The 23948-nt window shown below is 38.8% G+C and overlaps 2 protein-coding genes across 7 annotated transcripts in view; one reads left to right on the top strand and one right to left on the bottom strand.

Annotated features, from left to right (window-relative positions):
• The window catches only part of DENND4C (DENN domain containing 4C), a 135337-nt gene extending 127877 nt beyond the window's left edge, over positions 1-7460 (top strand). For all 6 annotated transcript variants that reach the window (XM_057549344.1, XM_057549342.1, XM_057549343.1 and 3 more), the window contains 3 exons: positions 2121-2271; positions 3762-3826; positions 4068-7460. In XM_057549344.1, coding sequence (XP_057405327.1) covers positions 2121-2271; positions 3762-3826; positions 4068-4204 — 353 coding nt within the window. In that variant the 3' untranslated portion in view covers positions 4205-7460. The remainder of the gene's footprint in view (positions 1-2120; positions 2272-3761; positions 3827-4067) is intronic.
• A 281-nt stretch (positions 7461-7741) lies between these two features.
• On the bottom strand, positions 7742-12409 carry RPS6 (ribosomal protein S6). Its single transcript, XM_007176797.3, has 6 exons — positions 12295-12409; positions 11641-11772; positions 10913-11123; positions 10576-10722; positions 7996-8153; positions 7742-7878 (listed from the first exon to the last, which is right to left on the bottom strand). The coding sequence occupies exons 1-6, from the start codon at positions 12298-12300 to the stop codon at positions 7783-7785; spliced, it is 750 nt and encodes a 249-aa protein (XP_007176859.2). The 5' UTR covers positions 12301-12409; the 3' UTR covers positions 7742-7782.
• Between the last annotated feature and the right edge of the window lie 11539 nt (positions 12410-23948).

Genomic DNA, 23948 nt, shown 5'->3' with positions numbered 1-23948 from the left:
ATTTCTATATACTTTCAATGAATAATCCAAAAATTAAATTAAGAAAATAATTCCATTTATAATAGCATTAAAAATAATAAAATACTTAGGAATAAATTTGATAAAAGAAGTACAAAACTTATTATACTCTGAAAACTAAAAGTATTGTTGAAAGAAAGTAAAGACCATCTAAGTAAATGGAAAGAAATCCCATGTTCATGGGCCAGAAAAGTTAATATTGTTAAGATGGCAGTACTCCCAAATCGATCTATAGATTCAGTACAATCTATATCAAAATTCCAGGTGGCTTTTTTATAGAAATTGACAAGCCTATCCTAAAATTCATATGGATTTTCAAGGCCCCTAGAATAGCCAAAACAGTCTTGAAAAAGAAGAACAAAGTTGTAGGACTCATACTTCTGAATTTGAAAACTTACTACAAAGCTACAGTAATCAAGAAAGTAGAAAACTGGCATAGGATAGACATATAGGTCAGTGGAATAAAGTTGAGTTTCCAGAAATAAACCCTCACATGTACAGTTAACTGCCTTTCAGCAAGAGTGCCAAGGACCATTCAGTGGGTAAAGAATAGTCTTTTCAACAAGTAGTGCTGGACAACTGGAACAACATGCAGAAAAAATAAAGTTGGATCTCTTCCTGGTTCACTGCTAATTGGAATAAAAAATAGTGCAGCTGCTTTGGTGTAAATAGTTTCACAGTTCCTCAAAATGGTAAACAGTTACCATATGACACGGCAGTTGCACTCTTAGGTATATACCCAAGAGAAATGAAGACACACATCCACATAAAAACTTGTACACTGTTTTTAGCAGCATTTTTCTTAATATCCAAATAATGGAAACAACCTAAATGTTCATTTTAACTGATGAATGGATAAACTATGGTATATCCATACAATGGAATATTATTTGGCAATAAAAAAGTAGTGAATACTGATACATACTACAAAAGGAATGAATTTTAAAATATTATAGAAGCAGCAGCCACAAAAGAGAACAGAAAGTATGATTCCATTTATATCAAACAATCAGAATAGGCAAATCTGTGAAGACAAAATTAGATTAATGGTCGCCTAGGGCTGAGGGGTTGGGAAGATAGAGTGACTCCTAATAGGTAGATTTCTTTTGGAGGTGATAAAAATGCTCTAAAATTGGTGATGGTTCCCCAACTCTGTGAATTAAGGAGCAATAGTGAAGTTGCAGATTATATTTGGGTTATGCTCTAAAATCACAACATAACATGAAAATCAAATCTATTTAGCAGGTAGAAAAACTAGGATCAAAACCCATAGCAGCCAGTATTTCCTCTTGTATTGTAACAGAGAACTTTGCTATTTCTATGGTTGAACACAAATGAAATATTACTAGTTTCCTTTATTAAGGGGCTGGATTGTATGAAAATTACAGTAACTTGCTTTATGACAGACACTTAAAATGAGGCTGACTGGGGAACTTTTGGATACATAGTTCCATCTCAACTAATGTGGGTGTAATAAAATTGTATGGCTGCTGGGATCACCTACAGTATTAAAGTTTTCCCTTTTTCTGGGCCAAGCTCACATTGTTGATTTTGTGTATTTTTAACGTTACTGTGATTCAAATATACCACTGAAGCACTTTTGTAATATATGAAATCTGTATAAATATTTGTTCTTAATAATTCTAGAATTACCCTTGTATCAATTAGGATTATATGCTACTGTATTTAATAGAAAACAACAGAATCTTAAACAGGTAAAGATTATTCTCTCACATGAAGAATTTATGAAGTAGACACTCCAGGACTGGTAGGCAACTCCTCTGTCATCGGGGACCCAGGCTCCTTATGCTTTGTCTGCTTTTCCATCAGGAAAGATTCATGGTCACAGGATGGCTGCTGGAGTACAAGATATCACATTCCAGCCTCAAGCAGGAAGCTCTAAGTTCAGGAAAAGGGCAAAGGGACAGGCCTCTCCTATCTGAAGAAAGCAAGAAAAATATTTTTTAGCTGGTCACATCGCTACATAATTTTACTTGTGATGGGGAGGTGGTGTTGAATAAAAAATGATACAAATCTGAAAAAAAACTTCTTTAATAATTAGAGTGACTAAATGTATTCTTTTACTGTGTTCTTATTATTAGATTCTGAAAAGAAATTGTCTCTCCTGTCAGAGGAACAACAAGCAACAAGCGCTTTAGTAGAAACCATCAGGCAGAGTATTCAACATAATGATGTTCTTAAACCCATCAACCTGCTTTCACAACAAATGAAGGGAGACATGAAAAGACAAAGGTAATAATCCAGTATTTGGTACCTGATGCCACTCGAAATAATTTCATGGTATTTTAAAAATGATTTTTAAAACTATCTCTAGTTGTAAAAGAAACACTCATTGTAGAACATCTGATTGTCTTAAAAAGTGCTACCCAAATGCATTCATACTTGATCACGAACATAATAAAAATATCTGGGAAATAGATTAAATTTTAGGAGGTAATTCATTTATGTCTAAAATGTACTGAGTCTTTGTGAAAACATTACTACTATTCACTGGAAACCTATGTGTTAACATTGATGTTATACATATGTACTGCTTGTTCAGGTCCTGTCACGCATCTTATCCTGTGAGATGTAAAAAAAAAATATGGGTTTAGGAGTAGAAACAATTTAGGAAAATGATGGAAGCAATGAATTACAAACGATATGGAGCTATCCTGATCCTCTTACTATTTATTGTCTGCTCACATGCTTGGATCAGTACTCATCCCAGTCTCAGCATAAGTGAATTTTGTGGAGGAAGCTTCAGAAAAAGAGACATAATACCTTCTATCAAACATAAAGTGTTTCCAGGTGCTCTTCAAGTTTCTAGTCATGGCATCTTTGAAGATAGTCTCAGAAATGATAGGACAAGAATTCATAATGAAAATGGACAGATCCTTCTATAATCTCAACAGTTGAGGTAGAGATTATCTCCTTCACAGGCTAAAGAGCAGCCACTTTCAAGTATCTGTAGTTGAAGGACAGGGAAGGAGTATTAGAAATGACATATTATGGCTTCTGAAGCTTCTAAAGAAAGCTGCATGGAGCATCATCAGAATCAGCATTACTCTCTCATTTTTTTTTCTGTAAATACTCAAATCAGTTCATAAGTTTCCCCTTTTTTTAACAAATGAGCCACAAATCCCATTTTTAAGGTTTCATTTGTAACGTTTTTATGTTCGCACATCAAATAAAGGTGATTTATCCTTTACTGTTGGGTTAAGTAGTAGAGACCACACTATCTTTCATACTGTTTGTGTCCAAGGGTTTTAGACCCCTAACTTACTTAGAAATTCATCTCTTTTGTCATGTGGCAAAAGTCTGCTTTTGTAAATTTGAATTAGAAATTAGAAAAGTTACCTATTATATTGCTAAATAATTACAATAAAGTTAAAATAAGCCATTTTTAATTATTTCGAATGTGAAGCTTTATGGCCATTAACTTTTAACTTTTTAATTTGAAATATAAGTTTGCAGGAAATTGCAAAGATAGTACAAAGAGTTCCGGGGACCCTTTACCCAGCTTCTCCCAAAGGTGACATCTCGTAACTGTAGTGTAATGTCAAAACCAGAACACTGACATGGATGGATACATTACTGTTAGCTACAGAACCTAATCTTTTTTTCTTCTTTTTTTTCAAGTATAGTTGATTTACAGTGTTTTTTTTTTCACCATTTTAAAAAACCTTCATAGGGTATTTTTATGCTCTTTGCCCATTAATTTTAAAATATTTGTTTTATAGGAGTTTATACAGAGAAATCCTCTTCTTATCATTAGTATCTCTTGGAAGAGAGAATATTGATATTGGTAAGTTCGTCAACTGGGGATTCCTTAAAGGGGGTTTATTAAGTCTTATTTCCTAAAGAAACTTTTAAAATTCTAATTGCTATGGGCAGATACTCCATTTGCCTTTAAAAAGATTTCTGCCTTTAAATATGCAGTTTAAATATGTATATAAAAATGATTTGACTACCATTTTTAAATGCATAGCTTTTGTTTTATTTTATTATTAAGAAATACCAACTATATTTTTGAAAATATCTTTCAGAGGCTTTTGACAATGAGTATGGACTTGCATACAATAGTTTATCTTCAGAGATTCTTGAAAAGTTGCAGAAAATTGATGCTCCACCAAGTACCAGTGTGGAGTGGTGCAGGAAGTGTTTTGGAGCACCTCTCATTTAAATAAGATTCACTAGATTTTGGACACAGAACTGGGGGAATAGATTCAATCTGGAGACATTCAAGGTTTGTTTCAAATTACGAATTGGTGAACACTGAAATGAAGTTATTCTTGGGACAATAGATAATGAAATGTAATTCATACTGAATCATCTCAGAAGGTAAAAATGCCACTAAAATGCCCTAGGGTTTACTGATGTTGAAGATTTACAATTTCTGAACGGTTTTTATCTGCTGAAAATTGGTTTTGCATTTCTCAGTATTTGTAGCAGTTCGATAATGAGAAACCATATTCATTCTTGGCGTTTTGTCTATATCTGAAGCTATTGAGTTTGGGGAATGGCAAATTAATATAAACTTGCCTAACCCCAAAACAAACGAAATCTCAATTACAAGAGCAACTATTTGTGTATTGTGTATATACGTGTGGCTGTGTAGGTGTGTATCTACTCAGCCATATTATATTTATTAAAATTCTTAGATTCCATGTTGCAATAGTTTTCTGAAAGGGGTTCTCCAACTATAAATGACTACTACTAAATTCATTATGTAGTCATTAATCTCAAAATTATCTGAAAGTCTGATAACTGCCTTGTCTTTGACTTTAAAATTAATATATATTTTTACCCTTCATGTTATGTATTAGCTCCCTTAATGGATTGTATCTTGAATATCCAGTTACTTCCTTTCATCCTCTTCCCAGTATCATGTTAATTTGCAACAGCTTTAAAATTGGAATAAATGAGCCAGATAGTTTAAATGAAATTAATCAGCTTCATAATTTACGAAATTAAAATTCTTGTGTATGTCTTTGGGCCTGAAATTGTTCAGGCACATAAATTGTTGCTATTGGTCACTTTTAAAAACCTGTGGGATAACTTGCACTGCACACAGAATTTTATTCTTGTATAAAATTTAGATTTGTACACTTATTATTTGTGCATTTGTAAATACTGTTTTTTAGGTTGAATCAATTAAGTCTTAAAATGTTAAAGCTTATTAAACTTGTTGCCAGTAGGTTTAAGAAAATCATGACCTCACATGCCTCACTCTGACATTTATCATGCCTTTTGTTAAAACATCCCTTAGGGACAGTAAATTTGCCTTACTTCTCTGCATGCGTGGTTTGAAAAGCCAATGATTGTGTGTGCTCGCTTTTACAGTAATTATGCAGATGACTAAATCAGTTGGTAATTATTTCCAAATGGTACAGTTAACAGCACACATCTCCTTTCTACCTGCTATAATCTTTTAAAAATTGTTACTATACCAGTCTTCCAACATTTCAGGGTTAATAAGACCTATGCAGAATCCTAGTTTCAATTTATTGTGAGAGTGCTAAGTGAAAGAACTTGTCAGAAACTGTGTACAATTCTCATTGCCTTAAAAATGGATCTTTTGCAGTCTCAGAGAATATATTTTTGCAACTTAAGACTTGGTACTAGTTTTAATACTTAACACTTATTGCCCCAACAGAAATTTGGAATTACTTTGCATATAAAAAAAATCAAGGTTGAATAAAATGAAAACTTCTCAAGTTTGCTGTGCTTGTCTTACATTTTTAAGGCTCCTGAAGTGTGTACAGTAATTCAAGCTTTTGTGATATTCAGAATTCCAGTATCGCCTGTTTTCCCACTTCTCTGTAGTTCTCAATAACTTGAACTAAATTACCAAAGCACTTCCCACTAAAACAACCCTGTGATTTGTATTAAAATTGCTTAAAGGCCTTTTCTTGCACCTACCACAGAAAGGGGAGTAAAAATTTATAGCAAAAACAGACAAAAAAAACAAATTTCAAATCATTATCTATAGATTTAGAAATATCTAGAATGACTGTATGAGACTTAAATCCTGATTAACTTCTGAAAGCAATCTTTCAAATTACTGCAGTTTAGCATAACCTTACACTGGTTTTAGATTTGGTATTAACTGCATTTCATAGATTGATTATAGCAACCTGCACAGTTAATGAGTTAACAGTCATAACAAGTCTGACATACCTTTGGGATATTCAATTGTTGCCCTTTTCATTTTTGGTATACACTAGTAATATAGGGTTCAGTGTCTTTGCAATGTTGAACTCTTAAATCTGCCAGATTTCATAAGCTAGTATAGTTAGGCCCACCTTACTATCTGTCCACTGTAGTGACTGTACTCAAAATAAGAAAGCAGGGTGGTTCTCATGTTTTATGCATTAGAATCAACCAGCTACTAGTTAGAATTCTGGGCTTACACCAGACCTGCCTTTTGGCCTGTTACCCTCTAGGATTCAACTGTAGTGTGTCAGTCCTTCTGGCACTGGGTATCTTTTTTTAAATGCTGTAAGTTCAACTTCTAACTTTGTCAACTGCCAATTAAGACTTTAAGACTTTTGTAACTTTTTAATACTACATTAAGAGATACGGGTGCTGTTCAGCAGAGAGTAACACAACATTGTAAATCAACTGTACACAAATTTAAAAAAAAAAAAAGCTATGGGGATCTCCTCTATGAATCTTGCTTCAGGGCTGGCATTATTATTGGCCTAACCTGGGAACTTATTAATGACTGTGGGGCCCCAAACTACCGAATCATAATCCACTTTTTAGCCAGATCCCCAGGTGATTCTTATGCACACTTTAACTGAAGCACTTCTTCAGTCTCTACATGTTACAGCCACTTGAAAATTTTACTCACCTGTGGTTAATATATACTCTGGCAAAGGAGCCCCTTTTAAAGCCTAATGTGCCTTCTTTCAAGACCCTTCTAGTCTATAATGGTTTGAATGAAGGTTCTGACTGCAATTACTATAGAAACCAGACATAGTACATTAGAAAAGTATACTTTGGGGCATTCCCTGGCAGTCCAGTGGTTAGGACTCCACTCTCACTGCCAAGGGCCTGGGTTCCATCCTTGGTCAGGGAACTAAGATCCCACACCCCACAAGCTGCGTGTTGCAGCCAAAAAAAAAGTATACTTTCTCTGTGCATCCTTCACTGATGCAAGAGTGTTTCTAAAAAGAGGTACAGTCAACTCCTTTGCAGTGTGAAATATAATAAAAACAGGTGGAGTTGAAAAGCTTTGTTAATGCATTAAATTTGCACTGGTTTTAAAAGCTTTGTCAACTGTTTTAAAATGGTATCCATTAAAACTATGCTTTTAACAAGTTATCCTTTTTACATATGATAAATGTCCATCTTCACAAGGGCACTTTTCATGTATCATGTATAGATCTTCAAGAAAAACTGTATTCCTCAAAATAAAGTGTATCAAAGATTAATAGTCCTAGTCATTTATTTCCCCTGTATTGTTCCATGCCTTGCTAAAAAGCCAATGAACATGCTAAGAGTCCTTTCCTGAGCCACCCACCAAAGAAACTCTGTCCTGGCCATCTCTTCCACTATCAATCACAGTTCAGTCTCAGTGTCTGAATCTGAAGGATTATCACTTTCAGGTATCTCTTGCAGACTTTACCTACCACTAGATTATACAGTACCTCCTCTTCTATAAGTTTCTCAACCTTCGTTTATTTTATCATCAATTAAAAGTCAATAAAGGAGATGTGATGTCTGATCTTATTTATTTGTTACTCTTAGAACATCTCATTTTTGACTGGACTCAGACTTAGAAGTAGAAGCTCTCAGAGAGGACAGCCTCCGTCTCTTGGCAATCTGTTCCTGGCGTTTTTCTTTGGCCTCCTAAACAAAACCAAAAAAAAAAAAAAAAAAGCACAGTTAAAGCTTATCTGGATTAAAAATGCAAATCCAAAGCCAGGCCTATCCCCCCATCCCCCAACACAGGCACTGAGGACTTACCTTCATTCTCTTGGCCAAAAGTTTAGCATATTCTGCAGCCTCTTCCTTATTTTTCTTAGTACGCTGTTTCTTCAGAGCAATTCGCCGACGTTTGTGTTGCAGAACACGTGGAGTAACAAGACGCTGAATCTTGGGTGCTTTGGTCCTAGGTTTCTTACCTAAAAATTTAGATAATGACTCAATCACTTCAATAATACCCTTGTTCAATAGGACCCACATTTACATTTTTAAAGCATTAGAAAGATTCAAACTCAGTAGTTCCTATGAAAACTTATTTGTATGAGACAGTTTACTAGGGACCAGTGTTTTCCTATACCAATAGCTTGGATGTCAAGTTCAAGATCATACGTAAATTCAACAAAGTGATAGGTTACTTTGCTGAACAGTTGGAAGTCATACCCCATACTTTTTTCTGTTCACTTTGATTTCCCTTCCACAATTACATTGTCTTGGGAGGATATTATATCTCTCTGTACCGTAAGACATATGAGCATTATTTTAAAACAGTATTAACCGCATATTTAACTTGTCATGAAAACTAAGTAAACCATTAACTGCATCCCACCATGCTCTTTGAAGTCCCAATTAGTGCTCATATTTCTATTTTTCAAGACAGAGGCTGCTTATCTGGAGTGAAACTTAACATTAGAATGAATGAATGAATTTATTTATTTGTTTGTTTGGTGGTGCTGCCCGGCTCGCGGGATCTTAGTTCCCCAACCAGGGATTGAACCTGGGCCACCACAGTGAAAGCAGAGTCCTAACCACTGGGCCACCAGGGAATTCCTGAGAATATCTTCATTTAGCCTGTCTGATTTATAATCCAAAATCCTCTGGATTATAAATCTGCTTCAGAACAGCAGTCTTTTCAGATGCAATGATTTTAGTTTGTGGACACCTTCTGGGAGCAATAAACACTTCAGATAAATATTCTAAGACTAAATGCTCAGTTCAGGTTCTGCTAAAATAAAAAACCCTTTGGAATTATAAAGAAAAAAAGAACCATGTTAACAAATGTCTGTTAAGTAGCACTTAGTACACTAATGATATTTCCAGGGGTGCAACTACAGGGAACTACCATATATTTGCCAGTTACTTCACTGAAAGTCATACCTGGCACACAGTAGGTGTCCAAATATTTCGTATGAGTGACCAATGAGCCCTTACCATATACCAGGTATTAGCTTATTTAAGCCCCCAGTCCTGAAAACCAAAACCCAAACAAAATTTTTCAGATCTGTCAGGAAAACCCAACCCAGAACGAACATGCTAGTTATTCCACTTATTGTAAATATTCATACAATTTACTACAGAAATATCATTACTGAGCATTGCTGCTGCAGACCTCACTAGTGATGGGTTATGTTGCCTAATAAACAATATACCTTCTTAAAATATAGAACACCAAGGTTCCTGAAAAAACTAAAAATTGAGTTCCCATATGATCCAGCACTCCCACTCCTGGGCATACATCCAGAAGACAAAACTATAATTCAGAAAGATACACGCCACCCCTATGTTCACAGCAGCACTATTCACAATAGCCAAGACAGAGAAACAACCTCAATGTCCACCGACAGATGAAGGGATAAAGAAGATGTGGTAGGCATATACAACGGAATACTACTCAGCTACAAAAGACATAATGCCATTTGCAGCAACGTGGATGGACCTAGAGATTATCATACTAAATGAAGTTACAGTAAGACAAATACCATATGATATCACTTACATGTGAAATCTAAAATATGACACAAATAACTGTACGAAACAGACTCACAGAGAACAGACTTGTGGTTGCCAAGGGGGAGGGATGGATTTGGGAGTTTGGAATTCAGATGTAAATTATTATACATAGAATTAGTAGACAAGGTCTTACTGCATAGCACAGGGAATTATACTCAATATCCTGTGATAAACCATAGTGGAAAAGAATATGAAAGAATTTACATACATATAACTAAATCACTTTGCTGTACTGCAAAATTAACACAACACAGTAAATCAACTACACCTAAATAAATTTATATACATATGAAAACCCCATGTATGTTCCCTGGTATTTTGAATAAAGTTTCTTTCCAACTTCTAATTCTCACAACTCTATTGCTATGCACATTCCAGTTGAAGTAAACGAAGGCCAGAAGTTAAAGCAACTTAAGTGGATGAAAGCATGTATCTCTTTGGTAAACACAAAAATTAGAACCACTGATATGGAAAGAAAGCAAGTGTGGGGGGGTGAGAGCACATTAAATAATAACCCCAGAGTTTTCTGTCATTCTTTCAACTCCTAACCCCAAAGCAACGAACTTAAAATGTCTCATAAGTTATCTCTGAATGAACTTATACATCAGTGAACCAAAGGCAAATTTCCAAGAAAAATTCTATCACTCTAGAGGGCACCGGATATAATAAGGATTCATACCAACTGCACATCTTGACACTCTCTTCCCCACTATTTTCCTAAAAACTCAGATTCTAGGTAACTAGTAGACAGATTTTTATCTTCTAACATGCACACAAAATACTACGACGAATCAAAGAAACTAAGCAAGCCCTAAACTGCACAATCCCCTGTACCTTCTTTGTTTAGGGGCTTTCTCACAACATACTGGCGGACATCATCTTCTTTAGAGAGATTGAAAAGTTTGCGGATTCTGCTAGCTCTTTTGGGCCCCAGGCGACGAGGCACAGTAGTATCAGTGAGTCCAGGAATATCCTTCTCTCCTGAAAGAGAAAAATGGACAGACTTGTAATTCAACAACCTCCTTACAAACAAGAACCCTAAATTGTTCAGGCATTGCTAAAACAAGTCCACTGGTCCAAACTGTGGATACTGCAAATTAATCAATCAATCAATCGACAATCAGCTTTAAATCAGTGGGGACAAAAATTAACTCAAGAATAAAAATCTCACCTTTTTTTACAATGACCAAATTGAGAACGCTCAGATTGGCATCCACAATGCAACCCCGTACAGATTTGCGCTTTCTTTCTCCAGTCCTCCTTGGTCTGTAACAGGAATGCCCCTTACTCAGTAGCAGGCGGACTCGGCCATGGGTCAAGACACCCTGCTTCATGGGGAAACCCTGTTTGTCGTTCCCACCACTGATTCGGACCACATAACCCTGGAAGAGAACACAATGACACATTACAGAACAAAAGACTGTGGCCTCCAACGAGTACACTTCATTAAGACCAATTTGAAACCTAAGAGCTTTCTCTCTGGTCACTAAATTTTGTCTATACTTCCAATTTCCCAAGTTTAATTAGCAAAGTCCTTTCAATCAAGTTACTTCTGGCCGATGCTTTACCAGAGTTAACAGCCCTTGGGGGAGAAACACTATGTTAAGGAACAAAGCATCAATGAACCACAAATAAATCAAACAACCCTTCTTGGCACTTTTCAAAAAAAAGTGGAGACCATTAGCTTGCAGGGCAAGAACTATATATTTTTTTCATGAACATAACCCTGCCAGGTGACAGCTCCACGTTATAAAGTGACATCTGGAAGTAACTAAACCCAAGGTCAGAAGACAGAACCCGAGTTTGAACCCCATTACATTTGCCAATTACCAGCAGCGTTTACCATCTCTCTTAAATATTCTAACAATTCAACTCGGCAGTCCGGCAGGCCACTTTTACCTTCCATTCTTCACCCAGAGCGTCAGCAGCAACTTCTGTGGCCATACGCTTCTCATAAAAGGTACGAAGTTTTCGTTCATCGTCCACTTCAATGAGTTTCTGGCAGCCAGTGGCCGGGAAAGAGATGTTCAGCTAAAAATTAAACGGGGGGAAAAGAACTTCATGAACATCGCAGAACCACTACAAAGGTTATTCCACTGCAAAAAGCCTTTCCTGTCACCCACACACAACTAACAGAAAATTTGATACTACTCACTAAAGCATGTGTGTACATAAGACCGCGCAAGACACACTGAACTAAAAGTAGGACACATCTTTCAAGCCTCGCGGAATGACGCCGGGGCGAAGGGCGCTGCGCAGCCGTTCACCCTCTCGGAGCAAGAAGCCTGACCTACTTGCCGCCAAGCGGGCAGCAGGGCCGCCTCTATCCCGGCTGGGGGGCAAGACGCCACCATGGCGCTCCCAGCCCGGCGCAGCTCCAGCTGCAATCGCTCGCCATCCGCTCTCCCAAGGAGCTCCGGCCCCAAAAGAGCGATCCTTCTCCCGCCTCAGGCCCTTCTCCATCCACAGCCAGCTTTCTGGAGCGCAGCGCCGTATTCTGGGGCTCGATTCACGTTATTCAAACCTAGCGCAACACCCGCCACCAGTTCCCACCTTCATTCTGAAGCAGCCGAACGCCTCCGAGGCGCCACGAAAAAGAGACCCAACTTCCGCTTAGCCCAGGTCACATAGGCTCTTCCAGTTCTCGCGATACGGTCAGACGCCTGGGATAGCGGAAGTGAGCGTGGGTAGGCGGCACTTCCGGGGGTGGGGCTAATCAGCGGTTGGGAGGTGGAGTCAGTGGGCGGTGTTAGTGAGGCGGCCCAGGTTTAGTTCTGAAGATTAGTCTTTCCGCTGCTTGTTCTTTCCCCCGTGGTTCTGGGTCAGAGAGCAGCCCCGCTCGGTCCCGGCCACTGCTTCTGATGACACCAAAGAGGGAGAGCGGGATCGGAGTTCGGCTCTCCTGGGCTGTCGTGTACCTCAGCCTCCGTCCGAAGATTTCCATTTAGGAGCATGCCCTGCCCTGGTTCCGGCTGTTCAGAACAAGACGCCTTGAAAGCTGTGCTTTGTTTTTTCCTTAAACACTCGATCATCCGCTTGTCCTCTAACCGCTGCAGTCATCGTTCTACCACAGAATGATACACTCAGCCACCCTGTCACCCAAGCCAAAAACCATAATTACTCCAAGTCCTGGTACCTCCTAAATAGTCTCCCTGCTTTCTGTCTTGCCCCTGCGATCTTTTTAAAACGCAAAATTCTATCATTCCCTTGCTGGAAATGCACCATTTATTTCCCACTACAGTTAAATACTTTCCAAACTTCTTAACCTGGCTTTATAAACTTTCCACAGTCCAAAGCTCACCTATCGCCATTCGTTAATAACCATGCCAGTCTTTTCAGATTGCATGTCCTTCCTAAGAGAAGCCTTTCCCGAACACACAACCAGAAATTGTATTCCTCTCCTCTAGTGTAGCACTATTTCCCTTTATAGTACTGTTTACTCATGATACATAAATGGTTTGCTTATGGTCTGCCTCCCCAACTAGATGGTAAATTAGGCCAGGGCTCATGTCTTAACTTCACTGTGGAATACTCAGGACGCAGCAAAGTGTATGGTACTTAATAAGTAAGGCTCATAACCCCAGCTCTGCTACGTGTTAGTCTATCAGTGTGGTAGTATGGAGCCAGCCAGCAGAGGGAGAAGGAATGAGTGTATTATAGTAAATCTTGAATCAGCAATGATTCAACTCTTATTAGAATAGAAAGATGTAGGAAAGATAGTGTATCTGATAGTCCTCCAGAACATTCCTGGGAGACTGAGAATGAGAACCCAGGTGATCTAACTTTGAAGCCCACAGTACCCTGAATCAGTACCCTGAAGGAAGAAACATTTATTATCTATTACATATTTACTCCATATTTTTTCTTCAAGAAAAAAAACTCCTGCGTTTAAAATAAACAAAAATAATTTTTACTTTCCAAGATTATTACATCCCGGGCTTCCCTGGTGGCGCAGTGGTTGAGAATCTGCCTGCCAATGCAGGGGACACGGGTTCGAGCCCTGGTCTGGGAAGATCCCACATGTCGCGGAGCAACTGGGCCCGTGAGCCGCAACTACTGAGCCTGCGCGTCTGGAGCCTGTGCTCCGCAACACGAGAGGCCGCGACAGTGAGAGGCCCGCGCACCGCAATGAAGAGTGGCCCCCGCTCGCCATAACTAGAGAAAGCCCTTGCACAGAAACGAAGACCCAACACAGCCAAAAATAAAAATAAGTTAATTAATTAATTAAATTTAAAAAAAACAGTTTAAAAATAAAAGATTATTACATCCCATCTTCCATTTCAGTATCACAAAGTTTTGAGTTTAGGCCTGCTTCACATTCAAAGCTGAAAGATTCTGCTAAATCCTGTTCGATCGTCTGATGTTAGTGTAAAAAGGTTGGTGAAATGATGCATTTAAATCCTGTGTATGTAATTTTTGTTAAGGTGAAATTGACACAACATAAAATTATTCATTTTTACGTGAACAATTCAGTGGCATTTAGCACATTCACAATGTTGTGCAATCACCACCTCTATCTAGTGCCAAGATATTTTCATCACCCCAAAAGGAAACCTTGCATCCATTAAGCAATTGCTCCCCATTCCCCCCCTTCCACCAGCTACTGGCAGCCACAATCTGTGTACTGTCTCCGTGGATTTACTTACTCTATATATTTAATATAAATGGAATTATACACTATGTGACCCTTGTGTCTGCCTTCTAATATTTTTGACGTTCATCCACGTTGTAGCATGTATCAGTGTTTTATTCCTTTTTACGATTGAATGCTATCACACTGTATGTGTGAATCACAATTTGTTTATCCGTTCATCCACTGATGGACATTTGGGCTGTTTCCAGCTTTTGACTATTGTGAATAGTGCTGGTATGTTTGAATACCTATTTTTAGTCCTTTGGGGTATATAGGAGCAGGATTGCTGGGTCACATGGTAATTCTGTGTTTCCCAGGGGAACTGCCAAACGATTTTCAGAGCAGCTGAACCATTTTACATTCCCCCCAGAAATGTATGCACTTGTTATTTTGTTATTTTCTCTCTTTTTAAATTATATTCATCCTAGTGGATGTGAAGTGGTACCTCAATGTGGTCTTGATTTGCATTTCGCTAATGACTGATGATGTTGAGCATCTTTTCATGTGTTTGGCCATTTATATATTTTCTTTGGAGATATGTCTACTCAAGTCCTTTGCCCGTTTTTTGTTTTTTATTTTAGCTCTATTTTTATTGAAGTAGTGGTAGTGAGTTAATATGAGGCAAAAAGTAAAATCCAGGACAATTCCTCAGGCTTTTTTTTTTTCTTTTCTAATGCATTTTTTCAAAGACATAAAATTTACCATCTTAACCATTTTTAAGTATACAGTTCAGTAGTGTTAAGTATATTCACGTTGTTGTGAAACATATCCAGAGCTATTTCATCTTGCAAAATGGGAACTCTATACTCATTAACCAGCTCTTTTTTCCCCCCTCTCCCATCCCTGGTAACCACCATTCTTCTTTCTGTTTCTATGAATTTGACTACTTTAGATATTTCATACAATTGGAATCACGCAGTACTTGCCTTGTTGTGACTGGCTCATTTCACTTAACCATGTCCTCAAGCTTCATCCATGTTGTAGCATGTGACAAGATTTCCATCCTTTTTAAGATTGAATAATATTCCATTGTATTTATATACCACATGTTATTTATCCATTCATCTGTTGATGAACATTTGGATTGCTTCCTCCTCTTAGCTATTATGAATACTGCTGGTATTAACATAGGCATGCATATATCTCTTCAAGACCCTGCTTTCAGTTCTTTTGGATATATACCCGGAAGTGAGATTGCTGGATCATATGGTAGTTCTATTTTTAATTTTTTAAGGAACCTTCATACTGTTTTCCATAGAAGTTGCACCATTTCATAATCCCACCAACAGTGCACAAGGGCTCTTGTCCTGTATTTGAATTGGCTTGTTTTGTTATTGAATTGTAAGAGTTCTTTATATATTCTGAATGCTATACCCTTATTGGATATATAATGTCTAAATAGTTTCTCCCATTATGTACCTATCTTTCCACTTTCTTGAGAATGTCCACTGATGTATAATAGTTTTGAACTTTGATGAAGTCCAATTTATCTAATTTTTCTTTTGTTGATCACGCTTTCATTGTCATATCTGAGACAAATCCATTGCCAAATCCAAAATCCCTATATTTTTGTCCAATAATTTTATGGTTTGAGTTCTTGAATTTAGGTCATTGATCCATTTTGAGTTATTTTGTTAATATGGTGTGAGGTTGGGAGTTCAACTCCATTCTTTTGCATGTAGACATCCAGTTGTCCCACCACCATTTGTTGCAGAGGCTATCCTTTCCCTCATTTAATGATCTTGGCACCCTTGTTGAAAATCAACTGGCAATAGATGTATGAGCTTACTTCTGGCCTCTCAAATCTATTCCATTGATTTATATATCTATCCTTATGCCAATACCACACTGTTTTGATTTGTAGATTTGTAGTAAGTTTCAAAATCAGGAGGTGGGGTCCTTGACTTTTTCAAGATTGTTTTAGTTCTTTGGGAACCCCTTGTAATTCCATATGAATCTTATGCTCGTTTATGCAAAATATGCTCTTGGAATTTTGATAGGGATTGCATTTAATCCATAGATCAATTTGGGGAGTATTGCCAGTTTTACAAAATTAAACTCATTAAACTCTTTCAACTCATGAACATGATATTTCTTTCCATTTACTTAGGTTTTCTTTAATTTATTTCAGCACTGTTTTGCAGTTTTCAGTATGCAAGTCTTTTACCTCCTTGATTAATTTTATTCCTAAGTATTTTGTTGTTTTGGATAATATATAATACATATATATATAAATATATATATATATACACACACATTTATTTATTATATGTATATGCACACATATACTATTTTTTTCTGAGCCATTTGAAATTAAATTACAAACACCATGGTATTTCTCTTCTGAATACTTAAGGATGTATCTCCTAAGAATAAGGATATTCTGCCACATAGCCTCAATACCATTATCACATGTAGAACTTATTATTTAGGCAATACATTCTACTACACAGCCCATAAAATTTTACCAATTGTCACAAATCTCTCCTTTAGTTTTCCCTCAAGCCTATTAGTGCCAGGGCCTGGCCCCACCCACCAGCAGATGCATACCAGCCCCTGGACTTCCTGGGCCATGTAACTAGCCACACTGTGACCCACCAGTGGACTAGCAGCCACTGCATGAGGTAGGGTCTAGTAGCCAGTCAGGCTGTTGGCCAGCCCCACCTACCAGCGTGCCCAAACAAAGGAACAAGACAAAACTCCAGAAGAAGAACTAAACAAAGTAAAGGTAAGCAATCTACTTGATAAACAGTTCAAGGTAATGACCATAAAGATGCTCAGTGAGCTTGGGAGAAGACTGGATGAACACAGTGAGAAGTTTAACAGAGTAAAAATATATAAAGAAGAACCAAGCAGAGCTGAAGAATACAATAACGGAAATAAAAAATACATTAGAAAGAATCAATCAATCAATTCATACTACCCAAGGCAATCTACAGATTCAATGCAATCCCTATCAAAATAGCAAAGTCAGGGAATTCCCTGGCAGTCCAGTGGTTAGGACTCGGCACTTTCACTGCCAGGGCCCGGGTTCAATCCCTGGTTGGGGAACTAAGATCTTGCAAGCTGCACAGTGCAGCCAAATTAAAAACAAAAAACCAAAAAAAACACACCAAAGTCATTTTTCACAGAGCTAAAACAAATAATTCTAAAATTTGTGTGGAAACATAAAAGACTCTGAATAGTCAAAACAATCATGAGAAAGAAGAACAAAGCTGGAGGCATCATGCTCCCTGATTTCAAAATATAACAAAGCTACAGTAATCAAAACTGTATGGTACTGGCACAAAAACAGGCATATAGATCAATGGAACAGAATAGAGAGCCCAGAAATAAACTCACAGGTACATGGTGAGTTAATCTATGACAAAGGAGACAAGAATATAAAATGAGAAAAAGACAGCCTCTTCATAAATGGTGTTGGGAAAATGGGACAGCTACATGCAAAAGAAACTGGACTACTTTCTCACACCATATAAAAAAACAAACTCAAAATGAATTAAAGACTTAAATGGAAGACCTAAAACCATGCATTTCATAAGACTCTTAGGAAAAAAACATAGGCAGTATACTCTTTGATATTGATCTTAGCAATACTTATTTTTTTTGGATGTGTCTCCTCAGACAAGGGAAACAAAAGTAAAAATAAATACTGCACCAAACTAAAAAGCTTTTGCACAGTGAAAGAAACTATCAACAAAATGAAAAGTCTGCCTACTGAATGAGAGAAGATATTTACAAACGATATATCCCATAATTGGTTAATATCCAAAATATACAAAGAGCTCATTTAACTCAACATCAAAAAAAAATTAAAAATGGGCAGAGGACATGAATAGACATTTTTCCAAAGAAGACATATTGATGGCCAACAGGCGTATGAAAAGATGCTCAACATCACTAATCACCAAGGAAATGCAAATCCCAACCATGACGAGATATCATTTCACACCTTTCAGATGGCTATTATCAAAAAGACAACACATAGCAAGTGTTAGTGAACATGTGGAGGGAAAGGGAACTCTCATGCACTGTTGGTGGGCGTGTAAATTGGTGCAGCCCCTATGGAAAACAGTATGGAGGTTCCTCAAAAAATTAAAAATAAACTACCATATGATCCAGCAATTCCTCTTCTGGGTATTTTTCTAAAGAAAACAAAAACACTAATTTGAAAAGATATATGCACCCCTATGTTCACTGCAGCATTATTTACAATAGCCAGGAAATGGAAGCAACCCAAGTGTCCATCAATACATGAATGGATAAAGAAGATGTGGTATATATACAACGTAATATTAGCCACAAAAAGAATGAAACCTTGCCATTTGCGACAACTTGGATTGACTTAGAGAGTATTATGCTAAGTGAAATGAGTCAGACAGAGAAAGACAAATACCATATGATTTCATTCTTATGTGGAATCTAAAAAACAAAACAAACAAACAAATGCAACAAAACAGAAACAGACTCATAGATACAGAGAATAAACTAGTGGTTGCCAGAGGGGAGGTGGGTAAGAGGCATGAATGAAATAGGTGAGGGAGATTGAGGTATAAACTTCCAATTATAAAATAAATAAGTCACAGGGATGTAATGTATAGGAAATGGAATATAGTCAATAATATTGTAATAACTTGGTATGGTGACAGCTGGTAACTAGACTTATTATGGTGATTATTTTGTAATGTATAAAAATATCGAATTATTATGTAGTACACCTGAAACTAATATAATATTTTAAGTAAATTACACATCAATAAAAAATTTACAACATTCACATAGACATCAAAAGTTTATAAAAGGAATATTCAAAGAATTAACATCAGCAAGATGGCTGAATAATACTTTCTTGCTCATACCCCTCCTACCAACAACAATAATTCAGCATCCATCAGGAAAAAAAGTGCCTTTGTGGCAGCTTTGGGACCCAGGTAGATTGTGAAATCTTGGTGCTGTCCAAGACCAGGAGAGATATTTTGAGAAGGAAGGCCTGAACCCAGGGTGCTGACTTCACCCGTCACAGACCCAAAACAGCTCCATATCTGAGGACTCAGCTACCACCCCGTTTGGCTTTGGTTCTGTCGCCAGCACCATACGCTATGGGACCCAGAAGGAGTCACGCCCACCCATGCATTGGACAGTAGGCATACAGACCTCAGTCTTGGTTATGGATCCTGAAGTGGCCCGTGAACTGGCTCTAGCCACTCTCGGCTGTGATCCGAGAGCCCTTGCAAGTAAGCCTGTCAAACTCGGTCAAAATGTAGATTTTGAAATAACTTTGAACTGGCCTCCAGTCCGTCTTAGCCACAGTCAGCGAACAGTCCTGCTGACAGAAGGACCGAGCAGCAGACGCTCTATGCCCCAGAGATCATGAAATGGCCCTATACTTGGTTCCAGCCCCTGTGGCCACGGCCGTGGAGCCGTCCAGCCCACCGGGGGCCCTGGCGGGAGACCTGCCAATCCATGCCTCCGGAGCCAGGTCTGCAGACCTCAGTGAAACCTGAAATAGCCCTGGGCCTCGGTTTCAGCCCCTCTCACAATCCAGAACCAGTGCTGCCCACCCAGGGATTCATCCAATTACCAGTTCCACCCAGGGTTTCATCCAATTACCAGGTGGGAACTACCTCCAAGCACCTGGTGATAGGCTGCTGTCTGAGGACCCAGCTGCGGAATGTGAAGCAGACCCTTCTCCCAGCACCACCATATTGAACAAGGTACTGGAGGCAGTCCCTTACCACCGGTGACCAGACAGGATCCACGCCTGCCCCAGCCCCTAATAACACGCCCGCCAGCCACGGACCCCCCTGGAGACCCAGCAACGTCACATAACTGGCTCTAACCCAGCAAGACTGCAATTCTGAAAGTAATCTCATCATCCCTGGGAACTGACAGGACCTTGAAGAGATATCTGCACCCACACGTTCATTGCAGCATTATTTACAATAGGCAAGACAGGGAAACAGCCTAAGTGTCCATTGACAGATGAGTGGATAAAGAAAATGTATCTATTGGGAATTCCCTGCCAGTCCAGTAGTTAGGACTTGGCGCTTTCACTGCTGAGAGCATGGGTTCAATTCTCGGTCAGGGAATTAAGATCCTGCAAGCCGTGCGGCGTGGCCAAAGGGAAAAAAAAAAGGCAAGGAAATGTATCTACCTATAATGGCATATTATTCATCCATAAAAAGAAGGAATTTCTGCCATTTGCAACAACAGGGATGGATCCTGAAGGCATTATGCTAAGTGAAATAAATCAGACAGAGAAAGACAAATACTATATGACCTCACTTATATGTGAAATCTAAAAAAAAAAAAAAAAAAGGAGAGAGAGAGAGAGCTGAACTCACAGAAATAGGATAAGAATGGTGATTGTCAGGGGCTGAGGGGTGGGGGAAAATGTGTTAACACTGAGTGTTAATCGTCTATGGGATATATAAGTAGAGATAGCCAACAGGCTGTTAGGTATACAGGTTTGGAGGCTGAGTGTTTGACTCAGTGAAAAAGGTGAGTTTGAGAGGGGGCCCATATTCATTTGCTAGGGCTGCCATAACAAAATACCACAAACTCAGTGGCTAAACAGCAGAAATTTATTTTCTCACAATTCTGGATGGAGCTAGAAGACTGAGACCAAGGTGTCAGCAGGATTGGTTTCTTCTGAGGCCTCTCCTTGGCTTTTAGATGGCCATCTTCTCTCTGTGTCTTCACATGGCCTTTCCTCTGTGTGTGTCTGGGTCCTAATCTCCTCTTCTCCTAAGGACGCCAGTCATATTGAATTAGGGCCCTTCCTAATAACCTCATTTTAACTGAATTACCTCTTTAAAGACCCAATCTTCAAAATACAGTTATATTCTGAAATACTGGGGGTTAGGACTTCTACATAAGACTTTGTGAGGGACACAATCCAACTCCTAACAGGGCCCAAAGGTAGAGTCTCTCAACCATGAGAAGCCTGACTAAACAGGATAGAATTTGTATTCAGTAACACCGAGTTAAAGTAATCCTGAAAGCAATCAGTAAAGGTAAAATTTCCCCTAACTCACTGAGCAAGTGAGTTTTTCAAGTGTGTTTGGGGAAGGAGATACTTTCCAAAGGGAAACACAGGAAGGAAGAGAAGTAGTAAAGGGAGGAAATGAGCTTGTGCCTTTCAGGAAGCTGTCTCATATTTGGCTCCAGTCAAGAAAACAGGAAAAAAAGATCATTTAGACAGAAAAAACTAAATTTCAAGGGCAATTTCTACTCATAGGAAGAGACTAATTTTAAAACATGCCATGCTGTGTTTGGGAAAGGAAGTTAAATCAAAGAAATGAAGCTAGGAAAACTCCTTGCCAATATTTCTGTAACTATATCCAGGAGCAAGAATTACAATGGATTTCTCACCCCTTGGGTCAGGGACTAAGGGCTGTTTTTGCAGTGTTGTGGAAATCAAGCTCTGGCATATGTTTATTAAATATTTGGTGGTGGGCAGGAAGGAAAGGGGATGACAGGAAAAATGCAAGAATAAATCTTGTTTTTTTATCAGATCAATTCACTCTATGGGGCAATCTTCTTTTTGTCCCATGTATTTTCATTCTTTTTTAAAAACATTTATTTTACTTATTTTGGCTGTGTGGGATTTTCGTTTTGGCATGGAGGATCTATTAGTTGCGGCATGCGGACTCTTAGTTGTGGCATGCACGTGGGATCTAGTGCCCCGACCAGGGGTAGAACCCAGGCCCCCTGCTTTGGGAGCATGGAGTCTTACCCACTGGACCACCAGGGAAGTCCCTGTCCCATGTATTTTCATACTTTAATAGCTATGTGACCTTGGACAACTTATTCACTCTCTCGGTTCCTTAGTTTGCCCATCTGTAAAATGGTGGTAATACCTTCCTCACAGAGTTCTTGTCGGGGATAAATGAACTGATACATGAAAAAAGTTAAACCTTTCTGGGTGCACAGTAGACTCTCAATGAGTGTTAGTTATCTTCATCATCCCTGACACCACATCATCACCTGTCATTACCCATGTCCCTCTAACTTTACTTGTGTCACTCTCACTCCCAGCAATGCCTTCCTTTCCCATCTCCCAAGTTGTGCTGCTTTGGGTAGGCTTTCCCTGAGGGTTCCAACCCAGACTGACCTTGCTACAAGGAGGAGATCGAAGGCTGAGCTTGGTGCTGAGGTGCTGTGGATTGATTCAGATGATGGACAGCCTTGGGGAGGTGTACCAAGAACATACCTTCTGGGCTCAAGAACTTCAGATGGCAATTCTAGCAAAAACTGGCACTGGGGTTCCAGCAGTTTCTTCCATGGGTGGAAGTTGAGAGTGGGATTTAATCTAGTCGAGGACATCATCCAGTAGGAAACCACACAGACCCCAGAAGCAGCAGAGAGAGGGCAGGGAGAGCCGTGGCTCAGAGACAGCCTGGGCCCCATCCACTTCTTGTTCCTAATTGACTGGCTGGAAAGGTCACCAGGATGAAAATCCATGAGTTGTTTGTAGTTAGTTGATATCTGCAAGGAGATGCCCAAAATTATTCTCTAAAATTGTCGCTGCAAATCCTGGCAAAGGTTTCTTCAAAATGCTCATCCTAAAATACACTAGAAACTTTTTCATGTGAAGAGAAATCCCAGCCCTTGTGGTGGGTTCACTCATTTTGGGAATCATCAGATATTTCTAGGAGGGTCAAGCATCACTTAACTTCTCATCATTTGTTCCCCAGGCTGCATTGCTAATGAGAAAGATTAAAGATCTGTGGCTCTTCTTGGTGTCTAGTCTGCAAGCTTCTGGGCAATGACTGTCTCCATCTACAGAACATACTACATTTTAGATTCTTGCCTCCAACTATTAAAATGATCAGAGAATTTAGTAAAAAAAAAAAGGATGATCTTCTCATTGGCTCCAGTCTTCTCCGCTTTCTTTAAAGCCCTTGACCTCTTACCTGGACCTCCTTCTTTCAGTAGACAATGTATCCTGCCACTTTTTTCTCAGAAGTATGAACTGCTTCAATTTTCTCTCACCCTCAAAATGTGTCCAGACATTCGTATATATACTCCATATTCCCTTCTTTCTCAGCATAGAGTTCTGTTAGGACACTTAGTTTTAGGTCACAGAAATCCTATCCAAATTAGCTTAAGCAAAAATGCAACTTTATTATAAAGGTTCCAGGGTATCTTGGGAACATTTGGATGTAGCTAGATCCCTGGGCAGAGCTGGAGCCAGGGACTTCTTTTCCATCTGGACTGTCTCTTATCTATACAGTTCTCTTTGGAACTGCTTCATCATTCTCTTATGCTGTGTACCAGTTCTGCCTACATCTCCATCCATTGGAACAAGTTACCAATAGTGCCTCAGTTCAAATCTCTATTCCATCAGGCAGCCAGGTGGAGCTGGAAGAGCTTCATTCTGATTCCAAATTCCCATGGGTGCATTCTGATTAGCCAGCTTGAGCCAAGACCCACTCTTGGACCAATGAACTCTAGCCACGGAGTCGGATCACAGTGTATTGCCACGGCTGTTCCTATGGTAGCCATCTGAATGGAGGTGAGGGCAGCGGAATGTGGGAGGTGGGCAGACCTCACTGAAGAGGCAGAAGGT

The sequence above is a fragment of the Balaenoptera acutorostrata genome, chromosome 6 (assembly GCF_949987535.1).
Source record: "Balaenoptera acutorostrata chromosome 6, mBalAcu1.1, whole genome shotgun sequence".
NCBI lineage: Eukaryota > Metazoa > Chordata > Mammalia > Artiodactyla > Balaenopteridae > Balaenoptera > Balaenoptera acutorostrata.
The sequence above is the reverse complement of the archived record's forward strand: the minus strand, read 5'-3'. Positions and strand labels throughout refer to the sequence as shown.

Excerpts from the sequence above, each read along its gene's own strand:
- RPS6 (XM_007176797.3), bottom strand. Across the intron at positions 11,124-11,640 it reads CTCTGGGTGAAGAATGGAAG|GGTTATGTGGTCCGAATCAG; the intron begins GTAAAAGTGGCC and ends GTTCTCTTCCAG. Across the intron at positions 10,723-10,912 it reads TTTGGTCATTGTAAAAAAAG|GAGAGAAGGATATTCCTGGA; the intron begins GTGAGATTTTTA and ends TTTCTCTTTCAG.